General features: G+C 47.4%; 10 protein-coding genes across 10 annotated transcripts; 4 read left to right on the forward strand and 6 right to left on the reverse strand.

Moving 5' to 3' along the window:
• Positions 1-229: 229 nt before the first annotated feature.
• On the reverse strand, positions 230-1,185 carry BT62DRAFT_883444 (Coq4-domain-containing protein; the record flags this gene model as incomplete). The annotated part of the gene is made up of 3 exons (XM_043182747.1): positions 230-664; positions 714-940; positions 993-1,185. 3 exons carry the CDS (start codon positions 1,183-1,185, stop codon positions 230-232), a joined length of 855 nt encoding a protein of 284 aa, XP_043044896.1.
• A 373-nt stretch (positions 1,186-1,558) lies between these two features.
• Positions 1,559-2,653, forward strand: BT62DRAFT_990971 (uncharacterized protein; the record flags this gene model as incomplete). Its single annotated transcript, XM_043190259.1, has 4 exons — positions 1,559-2,023; positions 2,083-2,228; positions 2,281-2,387; positions 2,445-2,653. The coding sequence occupies 4 exons, from the start codon at positions 1,559-1,561 to the stop codon at positions 2,486-2,488; spliced, it is 762 nt and encodes a 253-aa protein (XP_043044897.1). The 3' UTR covers positions 2,489-2,653.
• Positions 2,654-3,523: 870 nt separating this feature from the next.
• Positions 3,524-4,704, reverse strand: BT62DRAFT_990972 (uncharacterized protein). Its single transcript, XM_043190260.1, has 3 exons — positions 4,377-4,704; positions 3,915-4,316; positions 3,524-3,859 (listed from the first exon to the last, which is right to left on the reverse strand). Exons 1-3 carry the CDS (start codon positions 4,499-4,501, stop codon positions 3,829-3,831), a joined length of 558 nt encoding a protein of 185 aa, XP_043044898.1. The 5' UTR covers positions 4,502-4,704; the 3' UTR covers positions 3,524-3,828.
• A 554-nt stretch (positions 4,705-5,258) lies between these two features.
• On the reverse strand, positions 5,259-6,566 carry BT62DRAFT_916419 (uncharacterized protein; the record flags this gene model as incomplete). The annotated part of the gene is made up of 6 exons (XM_043183989.1): positions 5,259-5,267; positions 5,366-5,638; positions 5,695-5,717; positions 5,952-6,052; positions 6,077-6,193; positions 6,481-6,566. 6 exons carry the CDS (start codon positions 6,564-6,566, stop codon positions 5,259-5,261), a joined length of 609 nt encoding a protein of 202 aa, XP_043044899.1.
• A 186-nt stretch (positions 6,567-6,752) lies between these two features.
• Positions 6,753-8,661, reverse strand: BT62DRAFT_942307 (uncharacterized protein). Its single transcript, XM_043187826.1, has 6 exons — positions 8,410-8,661; positions 8,285-8,356; positions 7,963-8,237; positions 7,388-7,916; positions 7,158-7,335; positions 6,753-7,106 (listed from the first exon to the last, which is right to left on the reverse strand). The coding sequence occupies exons 1-6, from the start codon at positions 8,608-8,610 to the stop codon at positions 6,823-6,825; spliced, it is 1,539 nt and encodes a 512-aa protein (XP_043044900.1). The 5' UTR covers positions 8,611-8,661; the 3' UTR covers positions 6,753-6,822.
• An 879-nt stretch (positions 8,662-9,540) lies between these two features.
• On the forward strand, positions 9,541-10,760 carry BT62DRAFT_1000644 (uncharacterized protein; the record flags this gene model as incomplete). Its single annotated transcript, XM_043176661.1, has 2 exons — positions 9,541-10,213; positions 10,291-10,760. 2 exons carry the CDS (start codon positions 9,541-9,543, stop codon positions 10,758-10,760), a joined length of 1,143 nt encoding a protein of 380 aa, XP_043044901.1.
• Positions 10,761-10,868: 108 nt separating this feature from the next.
• Positions 10,869-11,996, reverse strand: BT62DRAFT_978194 (uncharacterized protein; the record flags this gene model as incomplete). The annotated part of the gene is made up of 4 exons (XM_043189329.1): positions 10,869-10,972; positions 11,119-11,280; positions 11,331-11,376; positions 11,433-11,996. The coding sequence occupies 4 exons, from the start codon at positions 11,994-11,996 to the stop codon at positions 10,869-10,871; spliced, it is 876 nt and encodes a 291-aa protein (XP_043044902.1).
• A 120-nt stretch (positions 11,997-12,116) lies between these two features.
• On the reverse strand, positions 12,117-14,059 carry BT62DRAFT_421760 (FAD/NAD(P)-binding domain-containing protein). Its single transcript, XM_043180843.1, has 4 exons — positions 13,997-14,059; positions 13,800-13,892; positions 13,207-13,751; positions 12,117-13,154 (listed from the first exon to the last, which is right to left on the reverse strand). The coding sequence occupies exons 2-4, from the start codon at positions 13,865-13,867 to the stop codon at positions 12,238-12,240; spliced, it is 1,530 nt and encodes a 509-aa protein (XP_043044903.1). The 5' UTR covers positions 13,868-13,892; positions 13,997-14,059; the 3' UTR covers positions 12,117-12,237.
• An 87-nt stretch (positions 14,060-14,146) lies between these two features.
• On the forward strand, positions 14,147-16,947 carry BT62DRAFT_927106 (cytochrome P450). Its single transcript, XM_043185176.1, has 14 exons — positions 14,147-14,659; positions 14,719-14,756; positions 14,812-14,871; positions 14,926-15,061; positions 15,112-15,209; positions 15,259-15,364; positions 15,415-15,487; positions 15,536-15,765; positions 15,816-15,882; positions 15,932-16,127; positions 16,179-16,345; positions 16,408-16,509; positions 16,561-16,608; positions 16,661-16,947. Exons 1-14 carry the CDS (start codon positions 14,536-14,538, stop codon positions 16,842-16,844), a joined length of 1,629 nt encoding a protein of 542 aa, XP_043044904.1. The 5' UTR covers positions 14,147-14,535; the 3' UTR covers positions 16,845-16,947.
• A 159-nt stretch (positions 16,948-17,106) lies between these two features.
• BT62DRAFT_927107 (uncharacterized protein) lies at positions 17,107-22,247 on the forward strand. Its single transcript, XM_043185177.1, has 22 exons — positions 17,107-17,234; positions 17,279-17,343; positions 17,391-17,628; positions 17,681-18,495; positions 18,553-18,653; positions 18,703-18,879; positions 18,934-19,612; positions 19,664-19,855; positions 19,903-19,961; positions 20,012-20,070; positions 20,121-20,216; positions 20,264-20,368; positions 20,414-20,592; positions 20,647-20,742; positions 20,796-20,992; positions 21,045-21,239; positions 21,286-21,348; positions 21,404-21,452; positions 21,503-21,552; positions 21,608-21,627; positions 21,678-22,001; positions 22,051-22,247. The coding sequence occupies exons 1-22, from the start codon at positions 17,204-17,206 to the stop codon at positions 22,191-22,193; spliced, it is 3,933 nt and encodes a 1,310-aa protein (XP_043044905.1). The 5' UTR covers positions 17,107-17,203; the 3' UTR covers positions 22,194-22,247.
• The last annotated feature ends 160 nt before the right edge of the window (positions 22,248-22,407 follow it).

Genomic DNA, 22,407 nt, shown 5'->3' on the forward strand with positions numbered 1-22,407 from the left:
ATATTACCTTATTCGATGCCAGAGCGTCGGAGTGGCTGGTCCATACAACTTGAAAAAAGTCAGCATCCTAAACGTCTAGTGAAAGCCAGAGGAAACTCCGACTGACGATAAGCGTATATCGCGTTGTCTTCGATGGTGTAAGTAATGTGAACCGGAAGACAGCGAATGACTGATGACTCTGTAGTTTCCATGGTCATCTTAAAACAAATAATTAGGGGGTTTGACTTGGCTACACATCTGAGGAAAGGGATTTCTCAACGACCTCTGTCCGTGCTTGCTTTTCACCCGTCCCTTTCAACGGCTTGGGCCACTTCGCCGGAGGGCCATCCCAGATTCCAAACTCTGTTTTCATCTCCTCAACATTTTGATCCCAGCGCTCCTCCCAGAAAACAGTGATGAGACTCCTCGCGCTACTGCCACACTTCAGGGCCCAAGGGGCGTACTCTGAGAATACCTTGTGCCGTTTCGCGCTATTCAAGCGCCAAGGGTAGAGAGCCGCAGAAAAACCGGCCATGGGAAGGCCAAGATTTGCTAATTCGAAATACTTGATAGCAAGCTCAGATTCCACATTGACAGGCATATTGCAGATGCAGTGATAGAAGTCATGACATTCGCGATATCGCTGCATCACATATGCCAATTCAGGATCGTCAATGTAGTGAACCTGATACATTTTAGTATCACAAACAGGAGCCTACGACAAACCAACGTACTGGAGCCCTTGTATCAGGTGTCACCCGACAACGTTCCAACCAACTAGTATAAGCACGACCAAAGGTTCCTTCTGGAAGCTGCGCCAGATTGTTCATATCCAAAGTCGTTGTATTGATGCGTGGTCGCTGTTTGAGGATCCTTCTCCCCTCTGAACTTTCAAGCATGATGTCACGTAGACGACGAAGAGATGGGCCGGCAGACGTTTCTCCGACTACCGCGACCAAGTCTAGTGACAAGGTAACTGAAAATATAGTCCAAATATCATCCTCAATGCTCACCACCACGACGTGGATCAGCCAGCGTCATGAGCCCAGCACCGACAAGCAAGAAGGTATTTTCGAACCAAGTGAGGGGAATATGGCTTGGATATGCAGGAGCAGTGGCCAGCAACCTAGAGCTCCCTGGACAAAAAGAAGGGTAAGGTGTCTTTTTGGAGACGGCGCGTGAGGCAAGCCTGCACAGCGACGACATGATGGTAGCACCACAAGAGATGTGACTTCTACTCGGGTCCGCCGACACGCTCACGTGCCTGATTCAAACCTTGACTTGTGCTCACAGCGTGTTCGTTCCAGGTGATCCCCCGTCACATTCGGGTCACAATGGTACTTAGGACACTTTCTTGACTTTGTATGAACCTTCTACACATCGTTTTCACCATCAAACAATGGCGTCGGCCCTTTGACCGATCGGATGAAAAAGTGTGGCCCTGATTCACGAACAATGTGGCCATACGCGTGCTTCTATGTACACTTGCACCTACAGAGCTATATAAACTTTGCCGTTTTTATCTATCTTTCTTCAGAGCTGGCGTCTCCCTCCTCCGTCTCTCCGCAAACTTTTTCCGATGAACTCTCTCTTCGCTGTCGTAGACAGCCTTATGGATCATGCTGGAAACAAGGTCTCCCCGCAGTCTTATGACTCGACGAAGAAACGATATGCCACCTACTTTCCTGAATCTTTCCCAAACATCCTGGCCTGTCTGCATGACTCGGATGATGACCAAAGTACATGGAATTTCAAACCTTCTTCATCGCGCCTCATCCTTCGCACTATCTCTCCTGAAGTTGAGCCTGAGTCTGAAGAGGGGCCCTCCTTCACTCCTGCCCAGGAGATCGCATCATCATACCGCAGGAAGACTCTGTCAATTGTCATCCCTCCCCGCGCCAACTGTTCGTTTTTGATTGATAGCTCAGAGGACAATACGTTGGTTGATGCCTCGGAGTACTGTTCTCTTGATAACGCCCTCCGGGACATTCTGGACACGGATCCAAAAATCAGCTTACGACGTTCAGATTCCCTCACTGACTTCGTAAGTCTTCTTTCTATTCTTTGGCTATCGTAAAATACTCAAGGTCAATATAATTACAGAAAGCGGAAGCTTTTGCAGAAATGCTCCGTTGCCAACTCTCCCCGGAAGATCCTCTTATTTGTCCTCGACTTGGCTGCCGCGACACAGTAACCAATGTCAAAGGCTTAGCGTGCCACCTTCATTTGCATGACATCGTTGATGACCGGTATGTTGAGGTAACTGTTTTCATTCATGCGTCGTGTTCACACCTCCTTTAGGCATTTTATATGCAACTTCTGCGACGGCCGATATGAAACCAACCACGAGCTCGTCATGCATCCTTGCCCCAGTGGATCTATGTCAGCACCATGCAGTCCTATCGTCGGTAAGCAACAGCATTTCTAGTTATTCTTGACGCTCATTGTCGACACATTTTTTGCAGCAAGCCTGCGCCGAGCCTTCTCAAAAATCACTTCGATGTCGTAACGATACCTCTCTTTCGATTTTCAGATGTCGCCTAATATCCCTGCTCATCTCTGTATTCACATCTCATCAATGTTGGACATGCCGTTACTCTACTATATCCTTCTTACTTAATCACATTGACATCCTTGAACGCCCCCTTCCTTTGGCTCAAAAGTTAGTCCCACGATGATTACTACCCTAAAAGAATAATATAATTCTGCATCGAATCTCACACTCCTGGGACCTCGCAGATACATGAAGCTCAGATCTCCCATGCCTCCCGACGGCATGAGTTGGACCGTGTACATGTTTCCTCATACCAAAGTGAGAGGCATGCTTTACCATGGCACTGACACTAGCACCAACTCCCTAAAAGGGAACAGTATGCCTCACTCTCTAAAGCATGTGAGATAATGATCATACGCCAGGCTTCAATTGCAGTGCTTTGTCTGTTCTTTGTCTAGACTCCAAATAAAGGCGCAAATCCAGTGCGAGAGAACGTTATTAGATAAAGGACGTGATCCGATAGAGTAAAAGCATGAGCACGCAACCATCACGACCGACTGGGAACTAATGAAGCTGTCTATAGCCAGCGTTTGATGGAGGATGGTGTAGCATTACGAGTAACTATCATATCTTGAAAACAGCATCAGTTTGATGGAGTGGCCGTACCCAGAGGACCGAAGAGCTATGAGGGGCGGAGTATAGGGACGAAATGAGGCAGAAAACCACGAATACAGCTGGCCAGAATATTGTTCTCGAATTACAGCCTGCACTGCACTGCACGTAGAGGCACTCCGCCCATTAAGGGCGAAAAGAGTCGTGAACTTGTTAGGCTAACGCTGGGAATCATACCCAACACCGCAAAGTACTGCTGATGGGCGCTGAGCGCTGAGCTAAGCATGTTTACGTTGTCAGTCCTAAAAAGCAGAGACATTCCATGAAGAGCGAGAGCAAGAGCAATGACATGACAAAGTACTTGGACCAAGTTTTGGAAAGGTTGCCATACGGCCTGTAACCTACCTACTCCATGCATGTACATTGCGAATGCTGGGAGTTGGAACAACACTGAGATACATTTTGGTTAGGGATACAAGAGACATGCTAGAAGAAAAGTAGGACAGAACCGAAAGGTTTAAATTTTCGAGCGTAAGGGTCCGATAACACAAAACTAACAGGTGTACAACAGCCAACACAGCGAAGTATTTTTCCCATGAAAGGGTACACTTCTGGAAGGCAAAGGAAAAAACAAGGGCACCCATTTCCCCGATTCGTCGACATATGACACGCGGCAGTACCAGCACTGCTATAGAGGTTACACTTGTTACAAGGTGCCGAAATAATGACTGTACTCCGGAAGGTCATGCTACTACTTCCTTCACTGGCAAACGTCTAAATGAGATTGGTCATAAGAAAGTCGCTCTCAACTTGGCAACCGTTTAGCTACCTTACGCCATGAATAGTCTCGGTTGACAATCGGCTGCTAAACTTCGGCGGTAAAGGGTCGTCACCTAGAACTGCTTCATCATACGCATTTGACGAAGCGGAGATCACTTGAGGAATATCTTCACGTCCGAGAATGAGGGAAGAATCGTTCATCGGATGATAGGTATCCAGTGGGGGAACGTTATCGTTTCGGGCATTGGCGAATATACCAGTGACCTCTTTGCTCTCAGAGGGAAGGTCGACCTGTTCTCTCAGGGCCGACACGGATGATAGAGATGACAAAGAGGACGAAAGGCTCGATCTTCCGCCGTATAACGCATAAAAAGCACCCGCTTCATCGTCTGATTCTGATTCTGGTTCTGATAGACCGTCGCTCTGAGTACTAGAGGCAGATGAGGCAACTCTGTTGACATCAAAAGGTCAGCCGAAATGAAGAGAATAGTAGACGGAGTTTGCAGCATACTCGTGCATGTTCTGCTCTTCGTTATCATTTATTCCTGTCTCTTCCTCCTCAATGCTAAAATAAAATGAATCAAGTATCTCATCGACGGGGTCGGTTGGATCCTGATAAATCGTATCCGTGGTCATAAGCGAAGTCTCGAATGTACCCAAGTACAGGACAGATTGGCTTCTGGTGGTGGAAAGAATGTGCGTCTAGTCGGCTGCCGCTAAAATCAAATCCCCCCACATACCCCGAAACCGCTTTACGCCAACCCTGTGATTATCAAAATGAATCTGGAAGCAGCCATAGGAACTTCTCATCTGAGTTTGGTAGGTCATGATGAACCATCATAGGCGCTTATCAACAACCTGTGATACTTGGGCCTGTTTTGGAATCAAGAGGCGCAGTGAAGGCGACAGCCTTATAAAGTTTATACAGTCGATTGTATCGGAGACACGAGTTCAAAGTGTGCCTTGCGAATCTATTCAAAAAGGACTAAAATAAACAGATCTATGACTGCACCTATAGTATTAAGAACATGATGAGTCCCAGACGCGTGATTAACCTCGCTCCGCCACTTCAGAAAAGGCTGAATGTTCATGCCACAATGTCGATGGAAGTGAGCAAATTAGGCAGGACTTCTCTGAACTTTAGTGAGTTGGTTCCTGGAATGCAACGTGAATTGAGGTTTGCGTCTACTATAGACTGAAGCGAGATTCTCACCCTACTGACCCTGCCGGTTTCCCACCATTCCCCAATTGCATGAGAATGAATCCAAGTCGGAGTGTCTCTCCACTTCTACTGTTCCTTTGTCAGTCCAAGATATTGTGCGAGTGGTTCTGATAATAGAAGAGTATGCTCTCGAGGCATTTTCGATTCTATACTGGGTTTAATCTTTATCACCTAGATAGCCTAAATATAAGTCGCGGAAGCTCTTCAAGCAGAAGAGAAAGGACGTCCTATCGTAAGATTTAACATCACCGTGCCGGAGAAAGGAAACATGTCCTTACCAGCTGCTCAAAACTGATTCCATCACACGGCAGATAAAGCTCTCGCAGCGCATCAAAAGAACGAAACCTTACAGGGGAACGACCGCCATCATTTCCAGCTCTTGGAAATGCGGCCTCAAAGTCCTCTCTCCTATCCCATGGCCTAGATGTGCCAATGTAGAGTCGCTGGAGGAGAGACGACGCGATTCCTGCTGAAGCAAGTAGTTTGCCGAACAGTTCCGGTTCATACTTAAGGTTCAAACCGAGCTCCGTGAGGTTGTGTAATGCATTGGTCTAATTCCGATTCAGCTTCAAGTTCTGCGTCATTATTGTGCAAGAAGGAAACGCACTTCGAAAAAATAAACGATATTCTCTAAATCATTCTAAATACCGGTTCGTATATGTTCGAGATGTCCATCTGGTCCCCCCAAAGATGTTTTCATCTAGTACAACACTGTCAATATCAGTAGAGCTGTGCAACATCAACCGGGTGAGATGTTGTGCGTGTTCCAATTCCATCAGTCCCTTCACATCTAGAATACGACTTTTGATCCCTATCTCAGAGCCATTAGACGAGGTAGAAATGTAAAAATGCAAATTCACTTACCTCCCCACTTGCCTCCTCCCTTTCTTTCGTCCACATACCAAGCCCTTCCGTCTCCGGCTTCCATTTCCAAGACTTCTAGTCGAGGAATACTGTACCATATCCTGGCCATTCGTCAACCGCAGTACTTGAGGCCGAGATGACGAAATTGTGGTGCAATGACAGGGAAGGCATTGTCCTCTTCTTCGTCATAACTGAAATTGCCAAAGTCAACATCATCGGCATAGCAGTCTTTTACAGTAAGACTGAGGAGCGATGGAAGTAATATGAGTACTCGTCTAATGAAGTAGCCTGGCTGGCCACATGACGGCATTTCGTGGGATTCACAACAATCGATTGACGCGCGGGTAACATTGGTAAATTTTGGAAGGCCTTCTTCCAGTGCCTTGAATATCCCAAGTGAATAATCAAAATGTCCTTTTAGCCTTATGTTCAAAGCCCGAGTGCTGAATACGCGCCGAGGATCTGCACATAAAGCCCTGATACTAGCAGATTGCGCATTGTCCTCAGGTCCTAGAGGCATATCACACACGATGAAAATGTGTCGCCATAAGAGAGGGTGCATGATGGCCAACAGGGTATGGCTACCAGCCAGAGAGGCACTGAGCAAGGAGGCATTGTCGTGGACCTCATTAGAGAGAGGATTTCTTGAGGGAGATCCAATAATTAAACCGTGAGCCGTGCACAGATAGCGAGAAATTTTGAAGTTTTTATGGACGATATATGCGATGATCCGGAGAGCAAATTCGACACCAGGTGATACTAAGCTGACTAACGCACGGGAAATATTCGGACTATCGGTATGGCCGGATGAATTATACTTGATTCTTTGAGTAAGAGGGAGTATACCTCGACGAGATATATCATTACATTTTCAAAGCATATCCTCTACTATCCTCAACATCGTCCTTGTACCAGGTCGAACAGTTCTCTGATAACCGTTCCACTCATGTGCATGACTGCGAATTGACCTTACTTCGTCAGCCAACCGGCGCCTTAACGACATCGTTGAATCAGCAACATCATGGCCGCTTAACGGCTGCAATAACATCAAGAATGATAACTCTGTGTCAATGTGAGCCGAGCGCGCATTCAGGTTTGTTGATCCAAAGAGGGTAAGTATCGGATCCGTCCCGGCTGTGGGTGAAAGCCAAAGTCCTAGTTTGTCTTTATTTAGGTCATTTCGTAACGACAACGGATTTCACCAACCTTTCGCGTGATACGTCCAGCCCTCTTTTTCCCACTCGTTCAATTGAATGCCTGTGCCAGTGACTTTACGCCAAGATCTTCCTGCACGATCTACAGCTTGGATAAACCGTCGTTCCAGAAGGGTATATCCTTCAGGAATACGACTAGAGATGCCTTTCGATCCATAAAACCCATTGGCCTAGACAGTTGAATGAATCGACAACTTCAAGATAGAAATTAGCAAAGCAAACCTTAGGGCTGGCTGCAAGAACACGGACGTCCATACCCGGTGAAGCAAGCAAGAGATTCTGATAGGGCTGGTATAAATTGAAATATCCGCTAGTAAGGTCCATGAATGGACGTTGAGCCTGCGGGATACTTCGAAGATGATTGAACAAGAGTTCTATAGTAGTCTCTTCCTCTCGTATGCCGAATTGGCCACCTTGAACTATTGGGAACAGGGCAACATCACTGGAAGACGAGTTAAAGGATGATGACTGGCGATGACTTTCCTGGAAGGTAGATAACGCCTTCTGCAATTTCTCATTGAAGTTGTGCGGATGCGTATCAGGATCCAGCCAACGCACGACGTAATCCTCTTGTCGATATGAATAAGGTGTGCTATCCGAGGGATCCGTATCTTCAGCTGGGGACAGCACATACGCACACGTTGACACAACTTTCAAAAATTGGAAGCAGTAATTAGCTAGTTGCTTCTGCTTAGAAAAATAGATGTAGCGGTCTTGACGGTTGGTAAAATATGATCCGTTGAGATTCGCACTGAAATTTTGTCAACTATATACATTTCCGGAGGTGGCGTACTCACCCGCTGATTAAAACGTCATCGTCGGCGCCATATATTTTGGCGTGCCACGTTCCCCAGCCCTCATTAAACCGTGGAGGCATCACCTTCGCCAGCACTCCACGAAGACTTGGGCTTCGGAAGAGGTGCACACGGACACGGTGCGGAAAAGCACGCAAGAGAGGGAGAAGCAATCTTGTTGTAGATGCATATCCAGGACGTGTTGAACGATTTAAGTCTAGCTGTAAATGCAACTGAAGGGCCGGTTTTCCTTGTAGAGCTGAAGAGAGCGAGGCAATCTGAGTATTTAGTCAACATAACTAAGCGATAATAGCTAATAACGTACCAATTCTTTTTCACCAGAGCCTATGTAGAGCGAAGACAGAAATATTCGATTTTGAGCGTGTTGAATCGTGTCCTGGATGATGTTAAGCATGGTCCTTGTAAAGGAAGCTTCAACATAGTACGTACGAGAACCAACGCGTAAAACTCGCTCGGTTGCGAGAGGATTTGTATTCCGTTGGCGGGGATGGAGAAAGTCGGTTGCCTCTGCGCGAGGTCCGTGCCAAAATTGTGAATGGCGGCATCAAATGCAGCAGTAGACGCAGAGCGAGCAAAGGGGAACCTCACTAGAGGTAGACGAGTGACAGATACCCGTTGAAAAGCAATCATGGCGTGGTCGAGACAAATCTTCTGAATTTTCGTTTTTCGCTTTTTTGAGGCTTGCGAGTCTAACAGATGTACACAGCTCAACGGACCGGACTCCGTCGTCTCCTTTACCAGCAGTTTGAGGAACCACTGGCTATCAGATATTCTTCTTCAACATGGCAACGGCATTCGAATCTCAACGATCCAATCTCTCCATGGTCAACCTCACATTCCCGACGACCGACTCACTGTCCCCACTGTGATGGTAGAAGCTATGGATGATTCCGCCCTCATTACTACCTCTATGCCCACCTGCCTCTCAATCACAATGTCTGAGACGTTCCAGAGTGCTTATGGAGGGAAAACTAACTGGTCAAAATCTGCCACCTTTCTTCGCAATGTAAAAAACCCACTCGCTCATCTTCAAGTCATGTCCGTAGATCTCATATAGCCTCAGATCCGACTGCAGCATGATCTCACTGTATCAACTGCCCACATCGAGTTCCTCCGCGTCTCTATCAGTGACCCTAAAGCTCAATTCGGCAACCTGACAACACTGGTATTTTCTTTCACCTTTCCTACATTACAAAATATTTGTCTTCCTTTGCCGGCCCTCTGACATGTGCTTTCTCAATGTTTGATTTCAAAAATACGACCTTGTCTTGCCTTTCAGCCTGTTACTGATGCAGATGTTCTGCGTCTCGATCATATAGTGGCTGCAAAAGTGCATGAATACTTCTCGTTCTCCTTCCCTTTCAATTCTCTCTCTTCCTCTATCTCACTTTGGCTTTGATTTCCCTTCCATCTCCCGTCTAAATCGTGCTGCGGCCGTTAACGGCCTTCTTCGTGATATTAACCATCATCTGGGAACTTTTCAGAACATGGCCGGCAGATTGGACATGTCAATTGAACCACTACACCTTTCCTTTCGACACATCTCTCAAAAGATCCTTTATGCGTCAGAGCAATAATCTGCCTTTCCAACAGCATCTCGCACATGACACTCTGTATCGAACGGGTTCCTCTATCCGCAACACAGACCTTTCTTTCCTTTTCCACGGCGATGTTGCCCTACATCACCTTAATCGTTCCTTATCCTCTCATCTCGCTTTACACCCACAGGCAATAACAAACCTTGCCAATGCCGGCCTCACACATCTGAATGACATTGCATTTTTCTCCTCAGACAGTGATAATCACACGACTCTACGACTCCAACCTCACTCAAACGTCTCCTTCCAAAATGCAACTACTCGTGCTCAAGAACGATGGCCTCAAATCTCTCTATGGATCCGGAATATAACGTTGAAGGATCTCGTTGATGGATTCATGGCAATGGGTGACATCAATAATTGTGTGGGGACAAGATGGACAGATGTCGAGAATCGGACCTGCGTGCAGAGTGCTGACACGCACAACAACCTCCGTCGTGCGGCTGCGGGTGAGTACTCTGTACCGTTATGGTTTCTTGTGTTGCCTCCACTTTTACGAATGCAAAATGCCCATAACCTTATCAATGCCTACCACGCCGTCTCCATTCATCCACCACTTCCCTCATACATTCCTCCCGGCCTCTTTGACTCTGATGCATCTATAATTCTACCTGTGTCTGCCTTCAGAACTCCTCGTTCCGTTACATTTTCTTCTATTTCACGCCAATCCGCACTAGCCCTCAACTTGATTTCTTCCAAACTTCTGCTTGAGTCCACCATGGCGAAGCATATGGACTGATAGCGTTAACAATACATCAATACAACCTACCACCTCCCCCTCTAAATTTCCCTTCTTTCCCAACTCTGTACACTGACCACCTTAACTCAACCCATATCATTTCATCCGCCTTTCATGTCCCTCAACTGCCCCACCAGTGGTCCTCCCTTCCTGGTCGTTCACTTTATCGCTGGCTCCTCTATCTCCTACAGCACTCTCCTCCTCCCCGCCATCCTCCTACCATTGTACACACTCCTGCTCATACAAATTCTTCATCAAGGCCTTCTCAACTCAACGCATCAACAGACTTCATTGCTTCCCGTTCTCAAACCACACAAAGCCTACCACCTCCCGCGCCCTTACCTACCCTTTTTATGGACCCATACATACTGTATTCTCCAAAAGATGGCTACATCGAAACAAAGATCTCTTCCTATATCCTGTCCGTACTAATCTCCGTTTAATCTCCGTTTCATACTCTCACCCAGACTTCCGTCCTGCCTTGACGATGCTGGTGCCATTATATGACCAACACGGCCCTCCTGAACACTCTTACTAATTTCACCTATTACTTACGAGCTACCGGGGTAGACTAGTTTACACTTATTTACCCGAGCTGTCCTAGCAAAGATGGCCAATTCATACTGTCTTACTGTCGTATTTACGTAGCCAATACCTACTACCGCAAAATTTTCTTAGTCTCATCTACAAACCGGAGGAGAGTGTCTACGTCGCCGCCATCTCCTCTCTTCTCCGTAATATGTGCATCCGCTACTCTTTCGAAAAGTTTCGCGATCCCCTTAAATGTCTTGCTCGTTTCACCGCCTACAAAATCCGAAACCTCCTCCATCTCGAACACCATCCGATATGCCTTGGGCATTATCTGGGGAATCAGACGGACGATAATGTCAAGAAAGGCGGGCTGAGATATGCTCAGAGCATGCAAAAGGCCTTGTGCGGTAGTCGGCGAGCTTGCTTGCGCGGCTATACTTCAATTAGTGCTCTGTGCCTGCTGCATTGGTGTCGGATCTCACCGAGAATGGACGTCGCACATATTCCAATAGTTCCTTTGACAATAGCCTTGTGGAAGAGATGTGACCCAGGATATAATACAGTCCACAAGATGAGTCACTCACTGCATGCGACATTTTTAAAGCACTGGCATCACCAATACTTGCGCCCTCGCCTTTCAGAGGGATGATGTACAATCCAAAATTTGTCGAAACCTCCGTGAACACATCCAACACAGACAAATCATCTGGATGCGCAGAAACGTAAATCCCAGGATTGTTGGTGTCGGAAGGGGGGAAACCAATAATGACGCCATCGAGGAACCTAATCTTCGTTCCAGTGAAGAGCTGTGCCATTTCCTTGATGGTATCCGGATTGACCGCATTACAGTCAGTGAAGATAATATCCTTGCAAGCCACCTCCGCCAACTCTTTGTACGCACTGACTATCTGCTCTGCGACGTGTCTCGCTTCCTTTGGTGGAACAACGCTGTATATGATTGTGCACTTGGCGATGATTTCAGAGTACGAGGCATGAACCATCCCAGACGCCTTTGCACGTTCGACTGCTGCTTCTGATCTGCCATCAAGGTTGGTCATGATAGATCCCGCTCCAGAGCTGAAAAGCCGAAGGGCCATTGCGGATCCCATGGCCCCGGGGCCTAGCAAGGCGATAGTGTGTGAAGACATGGATGTCAGTAATGTTCTCCGACGCAAGATAAGTACTCGTCAGCTTCGGCTGATTCAGAAAGAGCGGAATAACCTCCGCCGCCATACATGTATCTCGGAATACATCTGGAATTGAAAAAATCTCGTTACCACGGAATCGTCGAAGATCAATGTGACAGTTCCTTGGAGTTCTGAACCACATGAAAAAGTCACGAAAATGATTTGTCAATCTACGCGAGTCAAAACTTGGATACCCCAACACTCAAAAAAATTCCTCTTCTGCACCAGCCTCTTCCAACGGCGGCCAAAACTGCGCACATTCTTCATCTGGTAGAAGTGCCTTATTTGCCTTCCGGAAAACGGCTTCTGCATATTCCACGGCAAGATCCGGAGAGTCGGGGAGCGGGACGATTGGAAGCTGCGGGGACACCAAACAAGTTCCGGAATCAGATTCGGACTCTGAGCGACGAGTAGATAACGGATTCTGGAGGTAGAAAGTGGTAAATAGTGGCACCGGAGGAGTAGGGGACCGGGACGTCTTGAGAGCAGCGGTCAGATACGGCGTGAGGATGATTTCTGGCGATGATGAATGCATTTCTGAGGGAAGGACGGGCATAGATAGATAGAGGATCCACCTGTCTTTGGGGGTAGACAGGGTCCCTTCACCAACGACAAGTGCTGTTGCGGACGTTGAAGATGCTGTAAGAGAGTTCGGTGGAAAAACGAGTATCCCTGTGTCAAGAAGGGGTTCCAAGGTTTGAGCATCAGTGACTTCGTCCGTTGATCGAGCTTTGGTGCCGAATGACAGCGGTTGGTCGATAATGGCTACGCATCGTGCCATACCGTGGCCAAAAGTTGGCACCGGTGAAGAAACTGCAACGTATCTCTGATGCAAAGCAAGATTTGATGGAAGGTGAGTTGCAGCCGAAATCAGGACGCGGCAAGTGAGCGGCTCAGGAAAATCTTCAAGCGTAATAGTATATCGGGAATCGGAGTGGGTAATGGAAAACGTGGCGCGGCCAAGAATGTAGACGCCTCCGGCTACCGCAGCTGTCCGACAAAAGCCTTGTGCGATTTCACCTGAGCTGCCATAGTGACCTACGAGAAAAGGTGAGGACCCATAGCGTCCGGTTGAACGAAGGTAGTGGCGGAGTCGTTGTAATGTGCGTAGAGTGGAATCTGTAACCCAAGATCATATAGAAGAAATAGCTTGATATGTATTAGGACATACCATGGACAGTGAAACAGAAAGCCAATGCATAGACAATTGCTGCTATTGTCTCGTCATTGAGCATGAATGCCGTCTTCAGAAATTCGCCAAACGCCATCTCCTCCCTTCCCTCGAGCTCAGGCTTTCCCTCAAACTCTCCAGAGGCAAACATGAGGAATCGCATCAGGCGCCGTTTATCCACTAGAGTGATATCCTTGCTCTTGAACACGTCCTCTTTGCTGCCTGGCACGCCTTTCACGGCTCCCGAAGAAGCATCGTATATACCCACGCGCTCAACAAGCTGAAACCCTCCATATCTTGATACTCCGGACGCTATGAGGGCAGATATGAGGGCCCCGACCGACGGGATCACAAACGGCAAGAGAGAGATGGAATATTGGCGTGCATGAGGCAATTTAGTGTATGTGCCGGAGAACGCAGAGAATGATTCGTGATCTTCATGAATCCATTCGATGAACTCTTCCAGTGAGAGGCTGGCCTCGTCAGCACCGTAATAAGCATTATCGTCGATATGCGCAACTTTAAAACCAGCTTTAGAAAGCGCACTGGGAAATAAGAAGAAAAGAAGAAGGATAGGTGGAATTCAGGCTCACGCAGCTGTAATGGATTCCACGAGACCAGTTCCAAGGATGACTATGTCGAATGCGCCTTCGTCAGTCATGGAGGAAGAGGACTAAGTCAGATCGCTAAGGTTAGGGTCACGGTCGAATTCGCACAAATACTGTACTGGAACTTAAGATATTTACCGATGTCCAGCACATGAAGGACATTGGTTGGTTGTGATACTTACACCTTAGAAAGAGTAGAAATTCCTTATCAGAGTACCCACTGCCAACTCGTAGTGAAAGGAAAGAGGTGGTAGGCCGAATTTCGGCACGTCATCAGCCGATAGCAGTATGAACTTCATAATTATGGAGCCTTCGTTTTCACCGATTTATATTGTAGCCAATTTCTTTGTTCGAAATCTGAACGTGACTAACAATCACAGTACTAGTATCTAGGAGCCAGGACCAGGACCAGGACCAGGACCTTCAAGCATTGACCGTTGTGGCGCAGGAATATCAACTCAACTTATCTAGGCTAAATCTCGGCTCTGACTTCAGGTTCTGTTGGAATTGTCGCTTCAAAAACTTGAAATGCTTGTTGTACCTTTGCCCTTCTATGTTTTACATTCAAGACTTAGGCCATAGGCTCAAAATATTAATATTGATTGACGTCTTCAATAACCATGCAACCCTGACCATCCATAATCACACGGCGCTTTTTTCCAATCACCGGCCTTGTTGACGTACACGTCTTGGCCCGATTTACTTGCACTCTAACCTCGCTATGATTCTGCTCACCGCACTTTGGATCCTCATCTCCTCGATTATTGCTCATTTGGTATACAAGAGATGGTCCCGCATCTCAATCACCAACATCCGTGGGCCTCAGCCGCATTCGATCTTATACGGTGAGTGCAACTTTGTCGAAATTTCATCTGTGTCACTAATCTGAATGTACAATATCCAGGCAACTTCCCAGAAATGTTGGAAGGGCAAGCTGGCGATGTCTGTTACTTTCCCACCTTTCTACGTAGTACAAAATGCTTATGTCCCATGTTAGATTGACTTCAAGTGGCAGGAGGAGTTTGGTGATGTCGTCCGAATCAAGGCACCCTTCGGTGTATGCCTCTTGTTCAACTCCAAGACAAAAATACCGTAACGACATGATATATAGGAAGATCGGTTGCTCCTTTCGGACCCTAAAGCGTTACAATATATCTATCATGCCTCCGGATATGGTTTTACTAAGACGTCGGGTCGTCTTGCTGTATCTCAAACGATATTTGGCCCCGGGCTTGTGGGCGTCGACGGTATGCGACAGCTTTTTGTATTTTCCACCAGGCATGACTAAGTCGAGTAGGCGACATTCACAGGCGGCAGAGAAGGGTTATGATGCCCGGTTTTGGGACTCCAGAAATCAAGGCTTTCGTACCAATCTTTTTCACTCATGCTGGGAAGGTGAATGCCAATTCAAGATGTGTCTAATCTGGTCTAAAGTGTTATCCAGATGGCTGCCAAATGGAGAGATATCATTTCGGGCAACGGTGGCCTGTCATGTACCGTGGATGTTCCTTCATGGACATCTCGTGCAACGCTAGACATTATAGGACAAGGTTTCGAGTTTCTCCGTGTCGACCTGGAGATGCTGAAATTTGATTGTTAGCTGCCTTCGACTACGACTTCGGAGCTCTTGATGACACAGACAACATCCTGACCAAGATTGTGTCAAACATCGTGTACGCCAGAATAGATTGCGAGGACCAGTGCTAAGTTTGTTTCTTCAGCTTTGATACGTTCGGCCTTCCAACAAACAAGGCCATCCTCTCTTTGAGCCTCATGGACTTTCTTCCTTTCTGGCTTTCGAGATTCATCACTAAGTCTTTGCCGATATCGCGTTTGTCTCATGCCCACAAATTGAATCGATTAACCGGCACCGTCTCGAAGCAACTGGTCAAAGAAAAGTACGATGCTCTGATTGACGGTAAATCTAACAAGGACATTATGAGTCTCTTAGGCGCGTTGAATCGTTTGCGCTGTCGAATACGCTGTTGTAACATAAAACAGTCAAGGCCAATGCATCCCAGAACCCAGACACAAGACTCTCAGAGCAAGAACTGCTTGCGCAGATGATGTACGTTATTCAAAGTGTTTATGTGCAACTCACAATTTCACTCCTGTAGCACAATCATCATGGCAGGTCATGAAACAACGTCAAATTCTTTGTCATGGGCATTGCTGGAACTTGCAAAGCACCCGGAGATACAGTCCAAACTTCGGGATGAGATCCGAGCAAAGGAACGTCTGGTACTTTCGCGTGGCGGGTCATTGACGGCCACAGATTTCGATAATATGCCCTATTTAACTGCCGTTGTAAAAGTAGGTATCTGACGCCCTGAGATAGACCAAGGCTCAACCCGTCAAATCTAGGAGAGCCTTCGTTTCCATCCAGTGTCATACAACGTTTTCAGAGTATCGGAAAAGGATGACGTATTGCCGCTGCTGAAACCGATAATCACCAAAGACGGAAAGGTCATGTACGAAGTACCAATTCCCAAGGGTCTCCAAATTATCAGTTCGATTGCTGCATATAATAGGTACATGATCGCCGCGAAGTTCTATGTGAACCATTTACTGATGCATGTTCGTGACCTCCTAGGAACAAGGATATATTCGGAGAGGACTCAAGTGTCTTCAATCCTGACCGTTGGTTGTGCGATAATGTCAAGTCAAGCGTATCTATTGGCATGTACGCAAATCTGTATGCTTCTCCGACTATCATGTATTCCGGGAAGGTTTAACTGTCTTCTAGGTTCACCTTCTCAGGTGGCGGACGAGCGTGCATTGGCTGGAGATTTGCGTACGTGAGCTTTTGTTCGTGGCAGTATTGCGTATAATCTGAAGACGGGTAGGGTACTCGAGCTATCGGCCTTTGTCGTTGAACTTTTGAATAACTTTGAGTTCTCCTTGACGGACAAAGGTGACAGCATTCGAAGGGAGGCGTGCTTTGTGATGACTCCTACGCTTGAAGGTCAGCGGGAAAAGGGAACACAGATGCCTCTTAACATTCGAATTGCATCTCGGGAGGACATGTAGGTATTACTAGTATTTGGGATGAATGACATGTTCGGAACTGCTTCGGGGTGTTCAGTAACGAAGTTATTGGCCATGGCAGCACCTCCACAGATATAAATGATTGGGTAATTTTCTCAGCTACCTTATCTAAGTATGAGGAAGTGCCCAGCCAAGCGACAGGAATTGTCAAGGAAATGATTCCTCGCATATTCCGCATGAGCCGAACTTGCCGCCGGTATCGACTCGGAATTGCGAGTTCGTTCATCTTTATCACCTATCTGTATGTATTTCGGAATCTGCCAGGAATGGATATCCGTCTCTCATATAGCTATATCACGGTACTGATCTGACCTTCGGACGTATACTGCCTTGCGCTCGTCATGTCGTTAGACCTTGTCAGAATTGCTATCGGTACGTTGATTGCCGTAGAGATGACGCTGTCTTACCATTATCAGACCGCGGAGGAACGTTCACGGACGTGTACTGTGCGCAGATAGGAAAGCCTGATATCGTGCTCAAGGTTCGCAATCGTCGTCGTCGTCTGTTGTCCCACTTACAGGCCGCCAGCTCCTCTCTGTGGACCCGCACAACTACCCCGATGCGCCAGCAGAAGGTATCCGACGAGTTCTAGAGTTGACTTCCGGTCAAAGTATACCCAAGGGCTCAAAATTGAAGCTAGACCGGGTCGAGAGCATTCGTATGGGTACAACTGTTGCGACCAATGCTCTGCTGGAACGTAAAGGTGCCCGGTGTGCTCTTCTGACGACGGAGGGGCACAAGGATGTATTGCGCATTGGTCAACAAGGTGCGTATTCTCAGCCAATTGTTCTGAATTCTGATGTCCAAGTCCTCTGCAGCCCGACCCAATATCTTTGACCTGTCAGCTAAAAAGCTTTCATCGCTCTATGATAAGGTCATTGAAGTTGCCGAGCGCGTCACTATTGCCACTTCTACCGAGGACCCAGAGTCATCTCCGGCCTCTTTCGAAGGCATTTCCGACGCGTCCATCGTACGAGGACTTACAGGCGACTTTATCCGTGTTCTCAAGAAGCCTGAATTGGACATCATCAAGATGCAGCTCCAGTCACTTTGGGATGAGGGCTTCCGGTCCATCGCCGTTGCTTTCCTTCATTCTTACGTCTATCCCGAGCATGAAAATATCGTTTCTGATATCGCGAGAAAGATGGGTTTTGCTGTATCCGTGTCGTCTGAGCTCCAACCGATGATCAAGATCGTGTCGCGAGCAAACTCAGCTATCGCGGACGCGTATCTCTCTCCTGTGACCCGGACATACATTGAGACATTCGCCGAGGGTTTTGAGGGTGGGCTCGATGCACTTGGAAATAAACTCTTGTTCATGCAGAGTGACGGCGGTCTTTGCAGCTGGAGAAACTTTTCAGGCCTTCGTGCTGTGCTTTCTGGCCCTGCGGGAGGTGTCATTGGGTATTCCAAAACATGCTACGACGCAGAGGATGGTACTCCACTCGTATCAGTAGACATGGGCGGCACCTCTACCGATGTTTCGCGATATAGCGGTCATCTTGAACACGTATTCGAAACAGCCACCGCTGAGGTTATCATCCAAGCCCCGCAACTCGACATCAACACGGTCGCTGCTGGCGGCGGTTCTCGCTTGTTCTGGGAGAACGGAATGTTTGTTGTGGGCCCGGAGGTTGGTGCTTCCGTCCGAGTGCCTGCAGTATCGAACTGATGGTATATTCGTTTTCAGAGTGCTGGAGCCCACCCTGGCCCCGCCTGTTATCGCAAGGGAGGTCCACTAGCCGTCACCGATGCCAATCTGCTTCTGGGTAGGCTTCTTCCCGAACACTTGTACGCTGTCCCATTTATAATTATCTGCTGAAAGACTGATTGTCTTCAGCCCAAAAATTTTTGGACCCAATGAAGACGAGGCCTTAGACATAGATGTTACTCGTCGTCTTTTTGAGGAATTGACCGCCAAGATCAGTGCTGAGAAAGGAATCAAAATGACTCCTGAAGAAGTTGCTTCTGGTTTTCTCCGTGTGGCGAATGAAGCTATGAGCAGACCTATTCGAACGTGTGTTTTTTTATCTATATACTCTATTACTGATCATCTCTAATTATATACCAGGTTGACTGAAGCCCGAGGCTTTGAAAGTGCTAGCCATAACCTCGTCATATTTGGTGGTGCAGGAGGCCAACATGGCACTGCTATTGCTTCCATCCTCGGCATCTGTCGTATTCTTGTCGCTCGCTTCTCATCTATTCTCTCTGCCTACGGGATGGCACTGGCAGATGTGGTCGTCGAAGAACAAGAACCTGCTTCTGATGTTCTCGACTCACGGACAGACGCAGACAACACCGCCGTCTATTCCTCGCTCCGCATGCGAGCGGACATCCTCATTAACCGTGCTCGGACATCTCTTCTTTCTCAAGGATTTCCCTCCGCACAGATATTTGCTGAACTCATGTACAACTGCCGTTTCCACGGAACAAGCACATCCTTGATGGTACGCGAGCCGGCGGATGGGGATTTTGTCAGTAGCTTTGTCCGGCAGCACGAACAGCTCTTTGGATTCACACTACAGGATCGAAGTGTGCATGTCGATGATGTACGTGTGAGAGCAGTTGCTAAGAGCGACAGAACCGAACAAGAGAGTCCATATGCCGAGATAGCAAGGTCTACGCTAATGGAGGCGAAGGGACTGCTAGAGAAATGTCACAGAAAGAAGGTGTACTTCGATGGGCTGGGATGGACCGATACTGCTGTTGTGCCGTTGCAGGAACTATCTCCCGGCGACCAAATTCCAGTGAGGCTTTTTAATGCTCTCATCAGTAGACTTGAATAAACAAATTCGTAGGCTCCAGCAATCATTTTCGATGCTACTCAAACGATCCTTATCGAACCTGGCTACTTGGCGACGGCTACCTCGAAGCATATTATCATTGACCGTGCAGGGCCACCTACGTCTAAGCCCGTTTTAGACATCAACCAAATTGACCCTATACAGCTATCTGTGTTCGGGCATAGGTTTATGGGTATTGCAGAACAGGTTGGAATTTTCATTCGTCGTTCTCGTTTTACTGATTACGCGTATAGATGGGGACAATTCTTAAGCAAACTTCTATCTCGACCAACATCAAGGAGCGCTTGGATTTGTGGGCGACTTCCTTTTCAATTTCACAGAATTACTCATTCATACTGACAGTTCTTGTGCTCTCTTTTCACCTGACGGCTTACTCGTAGCGAACGCACCTCATATACCCTGTACGTGTTTCTCTGTCCCATCACGTAACGTCTGACGACGTGATTATCAGGTCATCTCGGTGCCATGAGTGCGGCCGTGCGCTTCCAAGCCGAGCTGCACAAAGGCCAGCTCCAAGATGGTGACGTATTAGTCTCGAACCATCCAGGTATGCCTAACTGTCACCTTGTCAATTGCAACTAACGGACATCACAGATGCAGGAGGTTCCCACCTTCCTGATATTACGGTAATGACCCCTGCATTCCACAACGGTGAGATCGTCTTCTGGACAGCCTCGCGTGCCCATCACGCTGATATTGGTATGCTCATCTCGTCTCGTTTCTTCCTGTTTGACAAGCTATCAGGCGGCATCCGCGCCGGCTCAATGCCTCCCTTCTCTAAGACAATCTGGCAAGAAGGAGCGCAAATCCTGAGTTTTAAGCTGGTGAAACAGGGAAAGTTCGACGAGGAAGGTGTCGTGGATATCATGTACAATCAGCCTTCGAAGTTCCCTGGCTGCTCTGGAACGCGAACATTGAAAGATGTACGGTTTGCGCAGTCTTTAGTCTTGTTCACATTCTGACATACTTTCTTGTAGAACATTTCTGACATGAAGGCGCAGATATCGGCTAATCACCGTGGCGCTACGTTGATTAGGGCTCTAATTGAGGAGTTTTCATTGAGAGTTGTGCAGGTATGCCCACTCGATCGAAACCTTGGACACTGTAGCTAATGAGCGTCCCATAGTTCTACATGTTCGCCATCCAAAAGACTGCAGAATCTGCTGTGCGTGACTTGTTGCGTTTCGTGGACACAAAGTTCGGCGGGAAGTCATTGCAAGCTATCGATTACATGGATAGCGGAGAGCAGTTACAGCTCAAAGTTGACATTGACTCCAAGCTGGGCGAAGCTGTGTTTGATTTTACGGGGACAAGCCCACAGTCGTGAGTCTCTAGCTTCTTGAATCTCTGTTGACCGGATCTTATATATCTTCAGGTATTCGAATTTGAATGCACCAACAGCTATTGTATATAGCGCCATCATCTATGTGCTTCGCTCGCTGATTCCTACCGCCATCCCACTGAACCACGGATGCTTGGCCCCAATCAAAGTAATTGTCCCACCTCGTTCAATTCTTTCTCCTGGACCAGGCGCTGCAACGGTGGCAGGTAACGTTGAGACATCACAGCGGTATGTCATATTTCCCGCGGAATATGAGTCTTTAATAAGTCTGCAGTATAACGGATGTCGTGCTCAAAGCTTTCGAAGCTTGCGGAGCTTCTCAGGGTTCCTGTAATAAGTAAGAGACTCAGCGATTTTCATGAGTGTCTGTCACTAACCGAGATGAATGTTAGTCTTACGTTCGGCTACGGGACCGAGACGAAAGGCTTTGGCTATTATGAGGTATGAATACCAACTCTCTATTTTTCTCTAACTTACACATTTTATCTTAGACCATTGCAGGGGGTTCTGGAGCAGGCTCAACTTGGGATGGGCAAAGTGGGTATGTATTTTTCCGGCTATACCTGCCATTTTGAGTCTCATCGATTGATCTGCAGTGTTCATGTTCATATGACGAGTGAGTTGCCTGTATTTTTAAGGTGGCATAAATATCTAATGTCACACTAGACACTTGTATTGGTGATGCGGAGAACATTGAGCGTAAATACCCTGTCATTGTACGCGAATTTAGCATCCGCGCAGAGTCAGGAGGTTTGGGTCGACACACAGGCGGCGATGGTTGTGTACGTGAGATTGAATTTACCCGTGAGCTGGATGTTGCCATTCTATCCGAGCGACGGTCAATTCCGCCTTACGGAATGCGTGGTGGCTCACACGGACAGACTGGGCGAAACTTCTGGTTGAGGAGGGAAGCTGATGGAACGATCACGACGATTGCTCTTGGAGGAAAAAATGAGTGTCCGATGAAACCTGGGGACAGGATTCGTATCGGTAAGGTGTTGTGTCTCTCTTCTTAGTTGTACTAATCTATATCACGAAGAAACTGCCGGTGGGGGTGGTTATGGCGTTCCTGGATCTGAAGAAGAGGAGGCGAGTCAGCTGTATGGAGCTTTCAACCGTGCTCCTCCAACAAGAGCAAATGGAAGTCTTTCACAGATGAGGGAGACAGCAGACACCAATTGAAGTACCTCGATAGAGTCGTTCGCATTGTATCAGTAATCCAGAATATCACACAAGATCATTTTTCTCTATTGTAACATCGGATCGAGTCCGATGTGGGTCCAGAGTTGTGCCCAAGTGGTGCCTCGTGAACGACGATTCGGGCCAGCGGCAGTCGAGTTTCAAATCCATATTGGCGATACGCAACAATTCCGAGATAAGAAAGTATATTGACCTT

This window comes from Guyanagaster necrorhizus (genome assembly GCF_019112545.1).
Source record: "Guyanagaster necrorhizus MCA 3950 unplaced genomic scaffold BT62scaffold_3, whole genome shotgun sequence".
Taxonomy (NCBI): domain Eukaryota; kingdom Fungi; phylum Basidiomycota; class Agaricomycetes; order Agaricales; family Physalacriaceae; genus Guyanagaster; species Guyanagaster necrorhizus.

Bases quoted from the DNA above. Each gene is read 5' to 3' on its own strand.
- BT62DRAFT_990972 (XM_043190260.1), bottom strand. From the start codon at position 4,501: ATGACCACGGATACGATTTATCAGGATCCAACCGACCCCGTCGATGAG. The intron at 4,317-4,376 runs GTATGCTGCAAA...TGATGTCAACAG, and splicing joins GAAGAGCAGAACATGCACGA to AGTTGCCTCATCTGCCTCTA. The intron at 3,860-3,914 runs GTAGCTAAACGG...AATCTCATTTAG, and splicing joins GAGACTATTCATGGCGTAAG to ACGTTTGCCAGTGAAGGAAG.
- BT62DRAFT_942307 (XM_043187826.1), bottom strand. From the start codon at position 8,610: ATGATTGCTTTTCAACGGGTATCTGTCACTCGTCTACCTCTAGTGAGG. The intron at 8,238-8,284 runs GTACGTTATTAG...CTAAATACTCAG, and splicing joins GCTCTGGTGAAAAAGAATTG to ATTGCCTCGCTCTCTTCAGC. The intron at 7,917-7,962 runs GTGAGTACGCCA...ACAAAATTTCAG, and splicing joins GATGACGTTTTAATCAGCGG to TGCGAATCTCAACGGATCAT.
- BT62DRAFT_421760 (XM_043180843.1), bottom strand. From the start codon at position 13,867: ATGACTGACGAAGGCGCATTCGACATAGTCATCCTTGGAACTGGTCTC. The intron at 13,752-13,799 runs GTGAGCCTGAAT...CTTATTTCCCAG, and splicing joins GTGGAATCCATTACAGCTGC to TGCGCTTTCTAAAGCTGGTT. The intron at 13,155-13,206 runs GTATGTCCTAAT...CTTGGGTTACAG, and splicing joins TTTCTGTTTCACTGTCCATG to ATTCCACTCTACGCACATTA.
- BT62DRAFT_927106 (XM_043185176.1), top strand. From the start codon at position 14,536: ATGATTCTGCTCACCGCACTTTGGATCCTCATCTCCTCGATTATTGCT. The intron at 15,062-15,111 runs GTATGCGACAGC...TAAGTCGAGTAG, and splicing joins CGGGCTTGTGGGCGTCGACG to GCGACATTCACAGGCGGCAG. The intron at 15,210-15,258 runs GTGAATGCCAAT...AGTGTTATCCAG, and splicing joins TTTTCACTCATGCTGGGAAG to ATGGCTGCCAAATGGAGAGA.
- BT62DRAFT_927107 (XM_043185177.1), top strand. From the start codon at position 17,204: ATGTCGTTAGACCTTGTCAGAATTGCTATCG. The intron at 17,235-17,278 runs GTACGTTGATTG...TACCATTATCAG, and splicing joins CCTTGTCAGAATTGCTATCG to ACCGCGGAGGAACGTTCACG. The intron at 20,593-20,646 runs GTACGGTTTGCG...ACTTTCTTGTAG, and splicing joins GAACGCGAACATTGAAAGAT to AACATTTCTGACATGAAGGC.